At 34.4% G+C, this 17,982-nt stretch overlaps 1 protein-coding gene across 1 annotated transcript in view; it reads left to right on the top strand.

Annotated features, from left to right (window-relative positions):
- The first annotated feature begins 476 nt into the window (after positions 1 to 476).
- LOC122891451 (ovostatin homolog 2-like) overlaps positions 477 to 17,982 on the top strand; it is a 44,877-nt gene continuing 27,371 nt past the window's right edge. Inside the window, exons 1-12 of the mRNA XM_044227099.1 lie at positions 477 to 684; positions 1,001 to 1,184; positions 1,697 to 1,853; positions 3,437 to 3,489; positions 3,840 to 3,860; positions 6,203 to 6,371; positions 6,843 to 6,927; positions 10,358 to 10,475; positions 14,061 to 14,172; positions 15,497 to 15,606; positions 15,995 to 16,153; positions 17,139 to 17,366. Coding sequence (XP_044083034.1) covers positions 620 to 684; positions 1,001 to 1,184; positions 1,697 to 1,853; positions 3,437 to 3,489; positions 3,840 to 3,860; positions 6,203 to 6,371; positions 6,843 to 6,927; positions 10,358 to 10,475; positions 14,061 to 14,172; positions 15,497 to 15,606; positions 15,995 to 16,153; positions 17,139 to 17,366 — 1,461 coding nt within the window. The 5' untranslated portion in view covers positions 477 to 619. The remainder of the gene's footprint in view (positions 685 to 1,000; positions 1,185 to 1,696; positions 1,854 to 3,436; positions 3,490 to 3,839; positions 3,861 to 6,202; positions 6,372 to 6,842; positions 6,928 to 10,357; positions 10,476 to 14,060; positions 14,173 to 15,496; positions 15,607 to 15,994; positions 16,154 to 17,138; positions 17,367 to 17,982) is intronic.

Raw genomic sequence — 17,982 nt, 5'->3', positions numbered from 1 at the left:
AGTAACAGTTTCAATTATCTGTAAAATGAGCCTATATTGAGATATCTAATTGCATCCGTGTTTTGACAACATCAGATACACTACTTTTCTCAGCAGCCTGAAAAATTTACCTTTTGACAATTGGGATGGTACTAGCTCTTTGAAGAGGTATTTTTCTTCCAAATGCAAATTCCTGTCTATTCATGCTTTTGATACTGTAGTCAGCCCTGGTACGGAAATGCTGAATTAAACTAATGAACTCCCACATGTCGCACAACTGCTTTCTTTGTTTTCTCTTTCTTCCTGTACAACCTGTGCTGCTGATTCCAAAAGCAGAAAGCAGCATCCAGTGAACTTGAGAAGGAAGTTGTATACAAAACGACAACCGCCCCCACGGCGATACACCGCCCAGCCAAGTAATGGGAGAGGCCATTTAATTGTGATTGGTGGGTCCTGTGACTTTTTCCATAATGTAGCTGATCCTTCGTTGACTTTAAAAGCAAAGAGGTACAGAGAGAGACAGAGTAGAAGGAAGAAAAGAAAGTGGATAATTGGGGCAGTTAACATCTACTAAGAAAAAAAGAGAGAGAGAGATTAAATATTGACCTTGAAGTCTTTATGATTCAGACCCTGGGATAAAATGGAGCCCGTCATTTTTCTGAGCACCTTTTTGCTTCATTTTGCTGTTTCTGTGGCTTCAGAACCGTAAGGAAATGTTATATCCTTTATTCCTACTATAGTACTAGCAAAGTGAACTTATTAAATGCATTCTATGTTAAAATTTGACTGTAGTTCACCATTTCAACTTCTGAGACTGAGGGCTGGTTTGCCTTATAAATTTTGAACAAGTGTAAGAAGGGAATTGACATATTTTTCTTAAGATAACCCTCTCTGCAATACAAGTTTATTGTATGTAATACCATGAAAATATTTCAGGAATATTTCAATAAGCTAAAATTGTTTTCATGTTTTGCATTTTGGCTACGCTTGTTTAAAGTGTTGATCACTTTTCTTTGTGTAGACAGTATATACTATGGGTCTCATCCGTGATCCAGAGTCATTCTACCGAAAAGGCTTGTCTCCACCTTTCAAATCTCAATGAATCTGTATCCTTGAGTGTCGTGTTAGAATCTGATGGCTACAATACCACTATTTTTGACCAGTCTGTGGAAGAGGATAACTTTTATGCTTGTGCAGATTTCCAGGTGAGGCACTAGATTTGCCCCTTCTAATTTTCTGTTAGGGTGATGAAATTATGACATAAAAATCATTTTAGGAGAGAGAAATCTTGATTTGGGATGAATTGTGGAAGCTAGGAAGTGGAACTAGAGAATTCCTGAGAGGAACCCATGCAACAAAATTTGTGAAATATTGCCATTTTTCTTTCACAAGAAGTGATAATACAATGCAATCACTTCTTTTTAGATACAACCATTTAACAATATGAGGAAAGAGAATCCAGAGATAGAGAAGCTGGACTGGGACTCAGGGCAAGGAAAAAAGAAAACAGAAGATTAGCAGGCATAAAAATAAGTTTATTAGAAAATGCCCTAAAGCTATTTAAATAAAAGAATTGTAAAAAGTGGTGTCCCTATCCCCCATTAAGAAATAATTTACTCTCTGGAGGCTCTCAGCTTGAGAAACCAAATTAAGACATTGTTTACAAGCTTGATGTCTAAAAATTGTTTTCCCATTCTCTGCTCTGTAACATAAACAGGTTTCTCAGAAGTCCTCTGAGCAGTTGGCTTTTGTGACATTGCTGGCTAAGGGAGAGACGCTTAGAATTTTCGAGAGGAGATCTGTAGCACTCACTTCAGAGGAGACAGTAACTTTCATGCAAACAGATAAACCCATCTACAAACCTGGAGAGAATGGTAAGTCAGTGTTTGTGTTTCCTTCATATCACTGGCCTCAGGAGCACATCCTTCAGATTGAGAGCAATCCAAGCACATGAATGTCAGAGTCTTCAATTTAAAATGTTACGGGATCAGGATGCCTGGGTGGCTCAGTTGATGGAGCTCCCTGTTCAGGAGGGAGGCTGCTTCTCCCTCTAAATCTGCCTGCTGCTCCCCCTGCTTGTGCCCTCTCTCCTGCACGCGTGCTCTCTCTCTGCAAATAAATAAAGTCTTGGTGGTGGGTATTATGGAGGGCATGTATTGCATGGAGCACTGGGTGTGGTGCATAAACGATGAATTCTGTTACGCTGCAAAGAAATTAAATAAAAAAATAATTAATTAATTAAAGTTACGGGATTGTGGATTTCTTGAATTTCTACTGTTTATCTAGATCAGTTATGAAACAGTTTCCTCCAACTCCATTAATTGAATGCTTCACTTCTTCAACTCATGCATGCCACTTTTGCTGCTTAAAAATTCTAATGACAGACTTCCGTAATACAGTCACTACAAGCATGGGATGTGGAAAAAAATTATTTGGTTTCATTTGTTTCTCCATAATTTACCAATTGGGCAAGCTAATTAAACTTGTGTTTAAACTCATTTCTTTTCCTCTTTAGAATAGAGATACTAAAAATGACTCACTTGCAGAAATATTGTGAGAATAAAATAAGATAGTCAATGTAAAGTAGTACCTAGCACCCAGTAAAGACTCTGCAAATGATATTATTATTATTATTATTCACACCAGTAGAAATCATCACAAATCTGATAACCTAAGCAGAGTCCTTCTAATTTTCTTTGTTATTGCATTAAGTAAAAGGCAGCAGAAAGAACACCAAACTAGGATTCTGAACGATGTGGTCTTATTTTGAGTTTGTTGATAAATTACTGGGTTTTATCAAGTAAATTCAGCTCTTTGAGACGTTCAGTTTTCTCATTTGTAAAATTAGGGGGTTGGATGACAACATCTATGTATTATCTTCTAAAATTATGTACTTGTATGATTAATTTAAAAGAAATAAAAGAGTTAAGACAGAATTCATATTGTGAGATTTTTTTGCTGCATTGCATTCTATCCGCTTGTTAAAATGCTTTGATGACAGTTATTATACAAAGGTAGTTAAAATGGTCTTTCTGGAATTCTGCTGAAATTAATTTAATGTTTGCTAACATTAATAAATTTTCCAAGAAAGTTATAGGAGGAATGTAGCTTCTACTATATATATTTCACATTTGTCTTTCTATGATTAATTCCATCACCAATTTTTAAGGTATCCCTGTGGGCCATTAGGGTAGAAGTTTCTGGTGGTGGCAGCAGCTAGTGTCCGCTTTGGTAATAATAACAAAGCAATTGATAACAGAGGAATTACAAATGTATTAATAAAAGATCTTTCCAAATAGAACCCAAATTTCAAAGTGTCAAGTGAGAGCTAGGGGAGAAGGGAGTAGAGCATTCTGTAGTAGCAAGGTGATTAATTTCTGTATCTATTTATAAGTAATCATACCTGGAAAGGAAATAACAAGAAAAAATATTGTCCCCTCTTCCTCTTTTCTTTTAGTTCAAATTCGCATTGTGACACTGGATACCAAGTTCAAACCTGTTGAGGATTTGGTGAGTTCAAAAATTCGAATGGTACAATGAACCTGAAGCAAATTAAACAAATCCATTGCTGTGTAAAGTGTCATCAGAAAGTTTTCCATGAGTACACACATCAGTTCTAGCATGGAATGCTATACAGGTATACTTTCAATGCTGACCACCAAATTTAAAACTTCCTTTTATAGTGAGCTAACTGATAGGGCTTTTTAGGCCTTCTTATGATACAAGAGGGGAAATAGGTTGCATGGAACCTGCTTTTGACTTCAGGATCTCCCTCAGCATTTGGGGTTTTCTTGGCATGCTTCGTTGTAGAAATTTGTCTACAAATACAATATTAACCTGCATTTTTTTTTTCTTTTCAGTATCCATTGATCACACTTCAGGTAAGCGATCTACTTTACCACAATTTCTCAAGATTATTTTCTGAAAGCACTCGCTTTTTATTTTTTAAATTTTATTTATTTTTTTATTATGTTATGTTAGTCACCATACCATAAAACGTCATTAGTTTTTGATGTAGTGTTCCAAGATTCATTGTTTGTGTATAACAGCCAGTGCTCCATGCAATCTGTGCCCTCCTTAATACCCACCACTGGGCTCACCCATCACCCCACTGCCCTCCCCTCCAAAACCCTCAGTTTGTTTCTCAGAGTCCACAGCCTCTCATGGTTCGTCTCCCCCTCTGATCTCCTCCCCTTCATTTTTTCCTTCCTTCTTCAAATGTCCTCCATGCTATTCCTTATGTTCCGCAAGTAAGTGAATATTTTCTGAAAGCACTCATTTTTTAAATACTCAGATAAATTCCATGTAGTTAGAAATTAAGATAACTGAAATAAGGAGGAAAAAAACCTTTATCTACATATGCAGTGTAAGGCATCAGATGAAGATGTATGAAGGGCTGCCATGTTTAGTGGAGGTCCTGTGTGGCAAGCACCATAATGAGTTTTCAGGGAAAATGAAAGATTGGGCTCCTTCTAAGGGAGGTTTATATTTAAAATTTCTTGGTTTGGGCTACTGGCTCTTTTCAACCTTAATTTAATCACATCTTATCTTAAGGAAATAGAAAACCTAAACGTGTAAAGATTTGAAATAAGTTAGGTGATATTATTACAAAATGGACGCTTTGCTTTCAAATCTCTATTGCAGTGTGACTTTCAAACTCATTTCAAATCTCATGTCTGTCAGTAAATCATTTGTATCAATCAACTCCAACATAAGCATTTTAATTTCTACATGCAATATGTACCATTACTATTAACTCAGTCTAAATGTTGTTACATTGAGATCATCATTAATGAACATGTATGTAAATGCCTACTTCAAATAAGCTTCTTTATAATTTGAATTTTTTTGACTCTGCTATATGGGTGGCAAATAGTTCATCCTTCTAGTAGGATAAATATCAAGTTGGCCATTTTCATACGTCATTAGTAATCCATGAATAGTACTATCTTCAGATCATAATTCAGCTAGTGTCTGAAAGCAATTGAAAGCTTAACTAACATTGGCTTCAGAGAGTAAAAGGTTTATTGTTTTCACAAACTGCTACGTCTAAGTGTAGGTGCTTTGGGATGCGGACGGTAACAGCATAATATTACCAAGGATCCAGGCTTCTTCTACTTAACCTCCCTGCCATCCTCTGTGCATTGTTTTGTTCTCAATGCCAGCTGCATCTGCTTCTTGTAGAAATAATCTCCCAGTGACTTCTACTTGTATTCAGTTGGCCAACAGTTGGTCATGGGCAATCCTTACTGAAAGGCTGCATGGAAAATTAATTTAGTTTTCTAGACTTAATCATAGAGGAAAGGAAAAAGAATTAAAACTAAGTGAGTAGTAAATACTATTTTTGTTTCTTTGTAGAAACCTTTGTTATCAGGAGTTCTTTACTCACAACTGGATGATATCAACAAACTTATGGAACCAGGTTCACATAAGCTGCAGTATACTAAAAGCAAATAAAGGAGAAAGGGTGGCATTATCTATCTTTCGTTTTTCTTTTTTTTTTAATTTTTATTTTTAAAGATTTTATTTATTTATTTGACAAACAGAGATTACAAGTAGGCTACAAGTAGGCAGAGAGGCAGGCAGAGAGAGAGAGGAGGAAGCAGGCTCCCTGCTGAGCAGAGAGCCCAATGCGGGGCTCGATCCCAGGACCCTGGGATCATGACCTGAGCCGAAGGCAGATGCTTAACCCACTGAGCCACCCAGGTGCCCTATCTTTCTTTTTTCTTGTGTCAATCCTTTTTTATTGTAGAACTTCCATTGAACCACTGTTGCATGCAGTGTAAAAATTCATCACCAATTTACTTACCAAATGAACACCAGGGACAACCTGTACAACAAATTGTGAGGATAAATACCTCCTTATGCATCTGTTGGTGTGGGTCTACTCTCCTTTGGAAAACACTCCACTGGAGCAGACACATTGAGTTTTAAATTTTTTAACTTGCAGCTCTGGTTCAGGAAGATAAAAATTCAAAGCGCTCATTACAGGTTATTGTTCTTATCTTTTGGGGGCTTACTAGAGATATACTAGATCAGCTGAATATTAATATTAATTAAATCTGAGTCCTTGAGAAAGTTATTTTATTTTTACAGTGTGAGATATTAGTTCAATAAAATGGTACTTTTCTTTATTTACAATAACTACAGAACATACCCAAAATAAAGAAGGAGATACTAATACTCTTTATGACCTCTGATTTTTTTTCTTCTTTATTTCCAGGACCCTCAAAACAATAGAATTTTCCAATGGCAAAATGTGACCTCTTCTCAAAATATCACCCAACTCTCCTTCCAACTGATTTCAGAACCAATGTTTGGAGATTACTCTATTTTTGTGAGAAGAAAATCAGGAAATACGTTGACACACCAATTTACTGTTGATAGATATGGTAACCAACTACTGCTTGGTTGTTCTGTATAAATGTAGAGCTCAAAGGACTCTACAAAACAATTTTTATGTTAGATTTAAGCAAAAGTCAATGAGGCTTGATTTCGTTTTCTGTCATTTTCCTTTCTTGGGGTTTTCTGCTTTATCATCTTTCTTTTCTTGTTCCTCACTCCTGGTCCCATCGTCTGATTCTAACCTCTGACTCTTCTACCAAGGAAATATCTTCTAGAATCCAGACAATCTTCTACATGATGTAAAAGATTACAATAAATAAAATGTGGTGTTCTGAGAGCAGGAAAGAGAAAGGAAAGACACTATCACTTACACATAATTTGGGGCAGTTGAATTGTGGTTTATATAGATGCATACATAGGATAGTGTTGTGCACAGAGGTGTACTTAGTTACATGATTGCTCCAAGTTTTTCTCACCAGTGATTGTAGGAACTGAAGTCTGTTTCTTTGTATTTCCAGTGTTACCCAAGTTTGAAGTTAAGGTCAGTGCACCACAAACAATAACTATTTCGGATGATGAATTCCAAGTGAATGTATGTGCTAAGTAAGTATTAAGGAAATTTGACTACAAAGGTCAATACAGTGCTCAGAAAGAATGAGAAATAAAATTAACCATGTAACTTTAATTACTTATTTTCTTACATTAAGATTATTAGAGAAGTCATGAATTTTCATTGTAAAATATTTGAAAGAGATAAGGAAAAATATAAGAAATTACATATAATTAATTCTACCAATTGCCATTTGCGTTGTGATTTATTTTCTTCCAAACTTTTGAGAATATTTTCACAACTGCAATCATACTTTTCTACCCATTGTAATTAAGAAAACATGTCTTCATACTCAGCCACACTTTCATAAATCCTAATTCCTTGCTGCATAAACATATCACTATAAGGTCATACCAAATTAACTCTTCTTTTATTATATAACACATAAGAAATTTGATTTTGTTTTCCCAGTAACAAATACTATTATAGCCTATGTGTTTGTGTATAAGTGTATAAGTGCTTCTGAATTAAAAAATATTTTCTTAATAAAGATGTCCAGTATTGGAATTATCAAAGCAAAATGTATATGCTCTTTCAGGTTTTGATTGCCATATTACCCACTAAATACGTTGTGTCAGCGTTCAATTCTAACAACTGATACAGAAGTACCTGCCTCATTAAATCATCAACTCCATAATTGGAGTTTTCATTTAAAAAATAAATGAAAGAAAAGAAACTCTTGAAAATGTCATAGTGGGGGAAAAAAGATATTTTATCAATTTAATTAGGATGAATTTGAATCCTCTTAATGTGAAAAGAATTCCTATATGATTTGAGAAATTTTCATTTTCTTTTTGAGAACTTGTTTCTAATGTCTTACATTTTTTAAAAGTGTGATGCCTTTTCTCAAGTTTCTGATAATATTTAATATAGTTACTATTTACTGAATGCTGATTACTGCATTGAACATTGCATTCATTATATTCTTACCACAGTGCTATAAAACATAAGCTACTATCATCTCTATTTTAGAAAGAAAGATAATAAGATACAGAGAATTAAAATAATTTATCAATTAGTGGAGCTTTTGGATGGCAGACCTAGCACTGGATTTAGAGAAATGCTATTTGGCTTCATAGGTATTGTCCTAACCAAGACCTCTGTTATAATTTATGTAAACAATTAAAAATGTAATATTTGATGTATTTGTTTAAACTGTTTATTTAATTGAGGACATGGAAATTATTTGCTTTTGAGCATTTTCAAAATATTTAAATTTTTTTTAGTATTTTTAAATTATTTTGAGACTATTCAAAGTATTTTAAGGACATATTGGGTAAAAGGCTGACACTTTTTACAATGTCCTTTGGACTCTAGGAAAATCATAACAATATTTTTCTTATTGTTGTTTCAGGGAAGAGTAGCTGACATGAGCCAGAATTTCATAAATGTGATATATGAGAGATGGAGATTACATGTGTTAAAAATAAGGGAATAATCAATATAAGCTTCAAAAAATCCAGGGTCCTAACCTAATTTTACTAGTAAAACCCTACCGGAAGCCAGAATTAATGAGATTAACACCTATAATTAATCTGCCCATTGTTATGCTAAAAAAGTTCAAACCACATATCAGGAGAGCCAACATATTTATCAAGTAACGCCTTCATAAGAGATGTACTATGCTAAATGCTGATACAGAATTGGGACTTCTTGACCCTTCTTTAACATTACATTCCACTTAAATTTGACATTAAAGAGTATGTCAGTATCAGCAGTAATGATATCCCAGAGAAGCTCTGCTGTACAAGGCTATTTGTGGGCAGGCTGCAGGAACAGGAGGAATGAAATCAGGATGTCCAGGAGTAAACAGGAGTGAAGGAGTTGCCTCCTTCCGGTTGTATGTACTGTGCTCTGTGCATTGTTTCTTTAGTATTCCCTGGGACTTAACTTGGGACAGCTAAAAACAATAGCAAATCAGATTATTTTAGCCAACAACTTCCAAGATGAATTAAGCTTTTAGAAGGGAAGAAAACTTGACTACAGGCAAAGGCATTTTAATAAACTGCATTGGTATCTACCAAAAACTTTTCAAATGACAAAGGGATAATATTTATTCTTTATGATCTGTTTAAAAATTTGAGCTACATATTTCATGAGCCTGCGTTAACCCATAGATAACACTACAGTGAGAGTTTTCTTTTATAAGCAAAAGACAGTAAGAATAACTATAAGACATGTGCAGGTAGAACATTTGTGCCCTGATCTCGGTTTTCCCTCTATTTTGCATGTAATTGATATTTACAGCTCACAGATGATTTTAGTGATTTAGGTTGAGTCTCAAAAGCATTGAGAATTTTTAAATAGAGAAAAACCAATTAGTGGAATGTGAAGAGCATGGGCTATGGGAAGTGAGGAAGATGGAATGGAATATGGAATTTCAATTTCACATCTTACAATGTGGAGAAGTGCATTGCCTGATCTCATTTCACTAACCTGCACAATGAGATAATACATCTCCATCTCAGGATCACTTAAAAAAAAATAAATGAGAATCTATGTAACATCGGGTATATGCGAGTGTCCAACAATTAGGAAAATTATTGTAATTGGTAAATGGAATTATATTCAGTTTTACTATTCACTAATCTCACATTTATTAACTGTTTTTCCAAACCTTAGTGGAAACAATCCTCAAGTAACAAAAAATCTCAAATATTTGCCTTTAACTGAAACTTTAAAAAAATGTATTGTAGTTTTTTTGTGTGTTTTAGGAGAAAGTGAGATATTTATTTAACCCTACCCCTAAGACGTTATGCGTTTCATTAAAGTTTATCTAGTTTATGCCAATCCCCATACCTTCTACATTTATGGAACGCACAATGAGAATTGTTGTTTACAGTATTGACCTAGAAGATTCTAAGATCCTGAATAATTCACGTGTTACTTATATACATTTATATTTTCTGCTAAAGAAAAAAGTGCTGCAAATTTTATAATTTTTCTAAAATATAATTTTAATATAATTTTTAAAATATATAACTTTAAAATATAATTTTTAAAAAATCAATTTAATCATTAAATTTGATTTACTGAGATTTTAGGTTCTACATTACCTTGAATTTGATTTTTGTTGTTGTTCTTCTTCTTCTTTCTTTCCTTTTTTTAAAGTAAGCTCTGGACCCAACATGGGGTTTGAACTCTGGACCCAGAGAACAGGAGTCACATGTTCTACCAACTGAGCCAGCCAGGTGCTCCCTGAGTTTGATTTGTTACAAAGCAGCTGAATCCTCATAACAAAATCATGTACCTAATTTAACCCAAATTCCGTGGGGAAGATAGCACTAATAGATGAGGATCGCAATTGAATTTGGTCATTGGAATAGTCCTAGACTACAGATTTCATATATAATTTCTGAAGAAGCCCATCAAATACTTCCATGGTATTGTTCATCTATAATTATGTATACTTCCTCCTACCAGGTACACATATGGCCAACCTGTGCAAGGGAAAGCCCAAATCCGGGTGTGCAGGGAATTTTTTTCCTCTGGAAATTGTGAGAACAACAACAATGAAATATGTGAACAGTTTATTGCCCAGGTACAGATCATCATGTTTATTTTTTTAAAAAAAATGTTCTTGTTCATTTCATTCTGTAGAGAAGGAAAAATTCTCCCTCTACCCTTCATGGTCTTCCACTGGACAAAGAATTAAATTTACATGAAGCAGGTTAACAGGAGGAAAAAAAAAACACAAAACAGTTTTATTAGGTGCACATGGAGGTCCCATAATGAAACTGAGATCTAACAAAGTGACCAAGGCAGGTAGTTTTTATAGTTTTTAGACAATAAATTTGTGAGGAATTGACAGGATAAAGAAAACAGATGTTTGGTAGCTTTTAATTAGTAAGGAATTTTAATCGGAATTTGGTCTGAAGTAGTAGATTAGAAAGAAAGTAACAAGGTTTGTTTCCATAGCTTTCGCTTCAAGGTCTGTTCTCTCTAGGGATAAGAATGTCTTTTTACTTTCTAGTGGAGTGGCCATGCCTTTCATATAGGAGATCTATTTCCTGCTTTCACAGGTACCAACGAGGGTCTGCGTGTCCTCAACACTGGCTATTTCTTTTTTTTTTTTTTTTTAAAGATTTTATTTATTTATTTGACAGAGAGAATTCACAAGTAGATGGAGAGGCAGGCAGAGAGAGAGAGGGAAGCAGGCTTCCTGCTGAGCAGAGAGCCCGATGCGGGACTCGATCCCAGGACCCTGAGATCATGACCTGAGCCGAAGGCAGCGGCTTAACCCACTGAGCCACCCAGGCGCCCAACACTGGCTATTTCTTAAGTAACTTTTATTTAAAATAATTAATATGCCAAAGTGGCACATTTGGGGAAGCCTGCCCTCGGCCTCTACAATTTCATTTGTAAGAGGAACTTAACAACACTATTTTCATTTTGCGGATAATGGGGGTTTCAACTAGATAAAGTGAAGAACGAAGAGCAAGTACAACATCCTCCAATAGTCTCTTGTTCTCTAGGCCATGTAGATTGTTACCCACCAGTGAATTCATAGAATTGTCAAATGTGAACAATCTTATTGGCTTTCTTGCTTTATATACTGTCTACTGACCTCTCTGATCTTTCTGCATGGAATCATTAGTTATCTGTTAAATAAATGAATCCCTGACCATACGTACCATGCAACCTAGAACTGTCCTTGTGGAAAAAGTTCATTTGCAAACACCAGCAATTCAGAGTATCTACTTGTATTACTTTAGATTTGAGGTTCATTTGTGAAGGCATGATTTGTTTTCCCAATCTGTAGCATCTTCACGTAAGTAAACAATTCTGCCCATTTGTTTGAGAAGCAACTTTGGACTTTGAACATGAAATCTGTATACAGTTCAGTTTATAATTTAAGTCTGATTGTCCTGAAGTTACTCACCAAAGTGATGAACATCCTTTAGGTAAATATCAATATTTGGTCAGGACAAGCAGAATTCTTTTAGGTAGGAATGCAGGTGAAGAAAGGCTGAGTGGAATTCTTCCACATAAGCAGCACATTTTCCCATGGTGTGATTATAATGTACATTAATTAACTATTTTACCAAGTGATAGGTGTTCTCTTGGCTAATACCCTTTTTCCCCCATTGTGAAAATAGAGCAGTAAATAATCTGCTAAAACTATCATCTGAGTGGTTTTACTTATTTGATATAGATTCCTTGGGGTGGGTTCCATGAGCTAAAGTAGATAGATGATAGATAGATAGATAGATAGATAGATACAATTATATATACATACAATTTTAATTTTAAAAAATATTATGTTATATTATTGTCCAAGTTTTTAAGCATTCAAATTCTTGTCAGCAACATGTGAGAACACTATATTTCCCAAATTACTCTCATCTGTATATATATAGCGGTTTTTAAAATGTTGCCATTTTGATAGAAATTTGTTTTAATTTGCATTACACATAAGTTTGCGCATATTTTCATATTCTTGTTATCAGTTTGAGTTTGTTCTTTTAAGAACTCTTAATTATCCATTTTTCCTGTTCATGTGAAATTAAAACTTTCTTTTATTATAAATATTACCCTCCATCCTCTAAGCAAATCTTAGCTAAATAACAAGTCTGTTATTTAAATACCAATTTTGACTGTGTTATTTTTGAAATATCAAAGTTCCTAATGTTTATAAGTTCTCGGCCTTAGAAAAAGTTCTTATCTACCACCATGTTGTATATACAGCTATTAAAGCACTTTAAGATTTTAAACATTTCTCTAATCAACATAAAATAGTTTTTGATTATATTCTAAAATAAAACATTTTGTTTTCTTCCAAATGGATGGTCAGTTGTATTCACACCTAATCTTATACAACTTTGCTCTCCCTCTTTATTCTACATCTTGCTCATAAAAGTTTTATCTATTTTATTGGCCTTTCTTTGACTTGTGTTTTATTATTTTCTTTCTGATATTATTTTTGTATTCCTAAATCATTTATTTTTATTTTCAACATATTCATTCTTTTCTCTAAAATTTCATTTTATTGGTTTTAAAAAATGTTAGTTCTTTCTTTTTGTTAAAAACACATTGTGTGGGGCTCCTGGTTGGCTCGGTAGGTTAAGCCTCAGACTCTTTGATTTCAGCTTAGGGTCATGACCCCAGGGTCCTGGGATTGAGCCACATGGGGCTCCCTCTTCAGAGGAAGGTCTGCTTCTCCCTCTCTCTGTCTCTCCCCTCTGCTCATGCTCTTTCACTTTCTCTCTCTCCAATTAAAAACAAACAAACAAAAAACCCTTTGGAAAAAAACACATACACACACACTGTGTTTTACTTTTTCCTTTCACCATAGCTTAATACCATAGATTTTCATGCAAAGCACTTTTTTCCTTGGTATTAATGTTGAGATTCTTATCTCTCTGTCTCGGGGCTTACTGAAAAATATTTTTTTCTTAGTTTCAAGGCACTTAAGATTCTTCTGATGACATTTTACATTTCTTTTTAATTTGAATTGTAAATATATGAAGTAAAATTTTCTTTTTTATAATTAATGTTATAGTTGATAATTTAGAGGGGCACATATTCTCCAATCAGAATTCCTAGCTACCACTTTCTATCTGTGTGACCTTGGGCAGATTATATAACCTACTTCTATTTCAGTTTATTTAGCCTTATGGTGGAGGTCTAGCTCATATGGTAGTTTTGAGAATCAAATGAATTGCTATATCCCTCTAATATTTTAAATTTAGAATTAAGAGATGCTGTTTATTTTATAATATAATTAAATCTATATTTCTCTGATTCTTGATGTCACTAATGAAAGATTATCCATAGATTTTTCCTTATTTTAAATGAACAGTTTACCTTAAAAAGTGTTTTGATGTTACACACTTGAAGACTCAAGATGATTTTAATCTCTAATTCTTAAAATATCATTCAGTTCAAGATTCATTCTTTAATTTGTTTCCATCCACATTGTTTTTGGTAAATCTATTAAAAAATACATTACCTCCTAAACTTGCTTTAGTTGCTGATGAAATCCCACCCCTTCTTTTGTAATTCTTGGTCATTCAACAAGTTTATGGGGTGGTGTGAGGGAGTTAGAAATCTGTGCTAAAACTCTACATCCTTTTAAGACTTTTAATCCCTAATCTTTTCGTTATACCTTCTCTTCATTTTTCAGTTAAGAAACGGCTGTAACACTCAAACTGTAAACACAAAAGTCTTTCAACTCTACCGTTCAGAATTTTTCATGTCATTTCATATCACTGGAACAGTTACGGAATTTGGGACAGGTAATGACTACATTTTATGGGCAACCTGGGGATATATGCAGCTCACTGGAGAGAAGTTTATTGAGTTAGCAATATTGACCAAATAGAGATCATTCATTCTTCCACATTGTCAAGTAGAGTATATTTGTCAATAGGTCAACCTGAAGGTTGCTTTTGAAAAGACTTCCTATATAATATGTAAAATAAACAAATTATGTAAATGCTACATATTTATATCTGCTTCTGTGCCTGCATCAATCATAACAAGGCAGTTTCTCCTGAAGTAGTAGAGCTAAGCTAGTAAATTATGGATCTCTCTTTAACTTTGTGTAAATCAGTTGATAAACAATGCCAGGGTCTAGTCTTTGATTTAATGCAGGAGATAACGATTTATATCTAGAAAGTCAAATCCAGCTCCATACTAACTGATGTGAAGTTTACTGGAACAGGACCACATATGTTAACCTTGCTTAAAAGCTGTGGTAACAAGGTTTAATAGCTGTAAACCTTGTGGTGCAAAGCCTGGAATAATAACTATGAGATTGTCTTCACAGAAAAAGTTTGTCAACCTCTAATTTGATACAAATGGAGACAGTTGCAAGTGTAAAATATTAATGAGACATTTACACATAAAAAGTGCTCAATAAATAAAGAATCAAAAAGAAAAAGGAGGAAGTGAAAATTAATTTGGGATGGAGAAAACCAGATTCAATTACTAATTATTTTTTGTTACTTAAAAATGATTAGGATAATATTATTTATAAAGTGATTTATAAATCACTTTATAAATAATACACGATTTATAGAAATGTATTTGATCAAAGGTGTGTGACATTCATTATGGATGTTTGTCACATTCATATTATAACTTAGCTAGATATGTTTACCTCTGCTTACCACATAGTTTGCTGATACCATAGTGCATTTTTATTTACTTTGCTTTCAGGTATTGTTCTTATCTGGCAAAAATCTAAAAGCATAGCTATCTGGAAGGCTAAGGAAAGGTTTAAAGGAAGTGAAAACCTTATTCTTGAGATGTCTATGAGATTGTATCATAAAAGGAATTACAAGCCAGAACTAAGTAGAATGGTGAGAGGAAGGAAATTAAAAGCATTTTCTCCTGCTTCTGATTCAAATACTTTCATTATTCAGTTTGATGAATACTATAACTACATAGATACGGAGCATTCTGGAACACGCTCCAAAGCACCCACATCTCCCTTTCAGTGTAGAACAAGAATGTAATTCTGTGTACAGAAGTTTGCCATGTCCTCTAGCTGTTCTTTCTTTTGAGAGTCTTGATCAAACAATTATCCTCCCTCACACTGTTTTTCACTTCTTACAGGTGTGCAAATCAGTGAAAGAGCTTCTACTTTTATCACTCAATTGCTTGGGAGTGTGAGCTTTGAGAACATGGATCCTTTCTATAGAAGAGGAATTTCTTATTTTGGAACTGTAGGTCTAACTTAAAAATACATACTCTCTTTTCCTTTTCAGGGATCATGGATTGCCCTTTGAAAGTTTCTGGAGATATTTTTCCTATTTCGTAACACATTTGTAGCCTTACTGCATCTGATAGATGAGGAAAAAGTCCCAGGGTGAAAGAAAGCAATAGATAAAATTGTATCCATTTTATGTATCTTTTAATCCATAAAATTGTTTCCATTTTATGTATCTTTTAATAGAACACATTTCTGTTCTATAGAAATTTCATAAAATTACAATTCAACAATCACATTAGGGAATAGAAAAATTCCTTCTCTGTAGAAATGTGATGTTTGAGTTCTAAAACTTTATTTATTTATTTATTTATTTATTTATTTATTTATTTATTTTTGCACAGCTTAAATTTTCCGGTCCTAATAACGTGCCGATGGTGGACAAGTTATTGCAATTGGAGCTCAATGACAGGATTATAGGAAACTACACCACAGATGAGAATGGGGAAGCTCCTTTCTCATTTGACACTTCAGATATATTCGATCAAGCGTTCAACCTGAAAGTAAGACATCAAAAGTAGACAGGATCCCACAACGTATTTGAGTGTTAGGGATTTTGAACATTAGGAATTGCTTAAAAGATCATTTGTATTAAGAATATATTTTAGGGGTGTCTGGGTGGCCCAGTCAATTAAGCATCAGGCTCTTGGTTTTGGCCGAGGTCATGGTCTCAGGGTCATGAGACAGAGCCCCCTCGGGCTCTGTGTTCAGTGTGAAGTTTGCTTAAGACTCTCTGTCCCTCACCCTCTGCCCCTTCCCACTCTCTAAAAATAAATAAACAAATCTTTTTAAAAAAATATCTTAACAAAGTTTTAAAATTTGAAGTATTTTATATGCTTGTTCTTCATTAAATTATATGTGAGAAAACTTATTTGAGAGGATGTTGTTATAAAGTCTACCAATCAATAGTTTCCTCTGAGAAACTAGAAAGAGTTCATGCAGTTGAGTTGGGTTTTTTTCCCCTTTGATCATTTGATCATAAATAGGGAAGATACTATGATGTCTTTTTTTCCTGCTGCTTTCTTTTTTTTCCCCATTTTTTAAATTAACATATAAAGTATATTTGCCCCTGGGGTCCAGGTCTGTGAATCATCAGGCTTACACATTTCACAGCACTTACCACAGCACCTTCCTTCCCCAATATTTCTCTGCTTCTTAAACAGAATTTTGGAGTTAAACAATTTGTCCGTGCACATAGATAGCTGAAAGACACAGGGTGTAAGGCTGTCCCCTGACTTCAATTACAAAGAAAAAAAAAATTAACATAGGTCTAATAAAATATTCATACAATTATGGTCATGTTTTATATTCAAAAAAGAAGAAAGTGTTATTATTATTTTACTCCCAATAACTTGATATTTGAAACGTCACCCACAAGCTAATATTCCTCCCTACTTTGAAGAGTTAAGAAGCCTTCCATTCTGGAATAATCCCTATCTTTAAAGGTCTTTTTTGCTCTAAGATCCTTTGCTTTCCTTTTCTTATCAGGCCACATACCTTCGACCTATGAGCTGCCATCCCTCCAGCTGGCTAACACCTGAGTATGTGGATGCTCATTTCTCAGTTTCACGCTTTTACTCCCGAACCAATAGCTTCCTGAAGATTGTTCCTGAGCCAAAGCAGCTTAGATGCAACCAACAGAAAATTGTTACCGTGCATTACTCCCTAAACGGGGAAGCATATAGGGATGATTCAAGTATCAACTTCTTTTATTTGGTAAGTCTCAGTTGATGGATCCTTGAGTCTTATCTAGTTGTCTGCTTAGCACAGGGCAGGTTGGAACAGGTATGTCCATCATCCCATGGCTTCTGAGTGAGTCGACCTTCTCACTTTGCTGGGAATGATATTAGAGCTATTAAGAACAAACAAACTAGTAAATGAACCCCTAAACATAAGCCAACAAACACATAAAAAGATCCAAGGCAATTTCAATTTCCCTAAGATTGAAAAACTTGTTATTCAGGTCTACAATTTTAATCATTTGATTATAACTTATACCAAGCATTTATGATCCTTCATGAGACTGCAACGTTTGGTGGATACCAGAAAGTAAGGCACAAGGCTGCTCATTTTGATAACCAGTAAAAGGAATTCACTTTTTTGGTTCTTTCCCCCATATTTATCCATTCTGTCCTTATAAAGCGTATTGAAAGGTGGAAGAGATAAACTTTTCCACCCCCAAGGATGCCTCCATTTTACAAACAAGGGAACGGTGGTGAAGAAATGAAATGACTTGGCCTACCCAAAGCCAGACAGTCTAAATAATTCAGAGAACTGTAAATGCCCTTGCACAGTACACTGTGTATCATTCATGAAGTTTCTAATGCATAAT

The sequence above is a fragment of the Neovison vison genome, chromosome 12 (genome assembly GCF_020171115.1).
Source record: "Neovison vison isolate M4711 chromosome 12, ASM_NN_V1, whole genome shotgun sequence".
Classification (NCBI taxonomy): Eukaryota; Metazoa; Chordata; class Mammalia; order Carnivora; family Mustelidae; genus Neogale; species Neogale vison.
The sequence above is the reverse complement of the archived record's forward strand: the minus strand, read 5'-3'. Positions and strand labels throughout refer to the sequence as shown.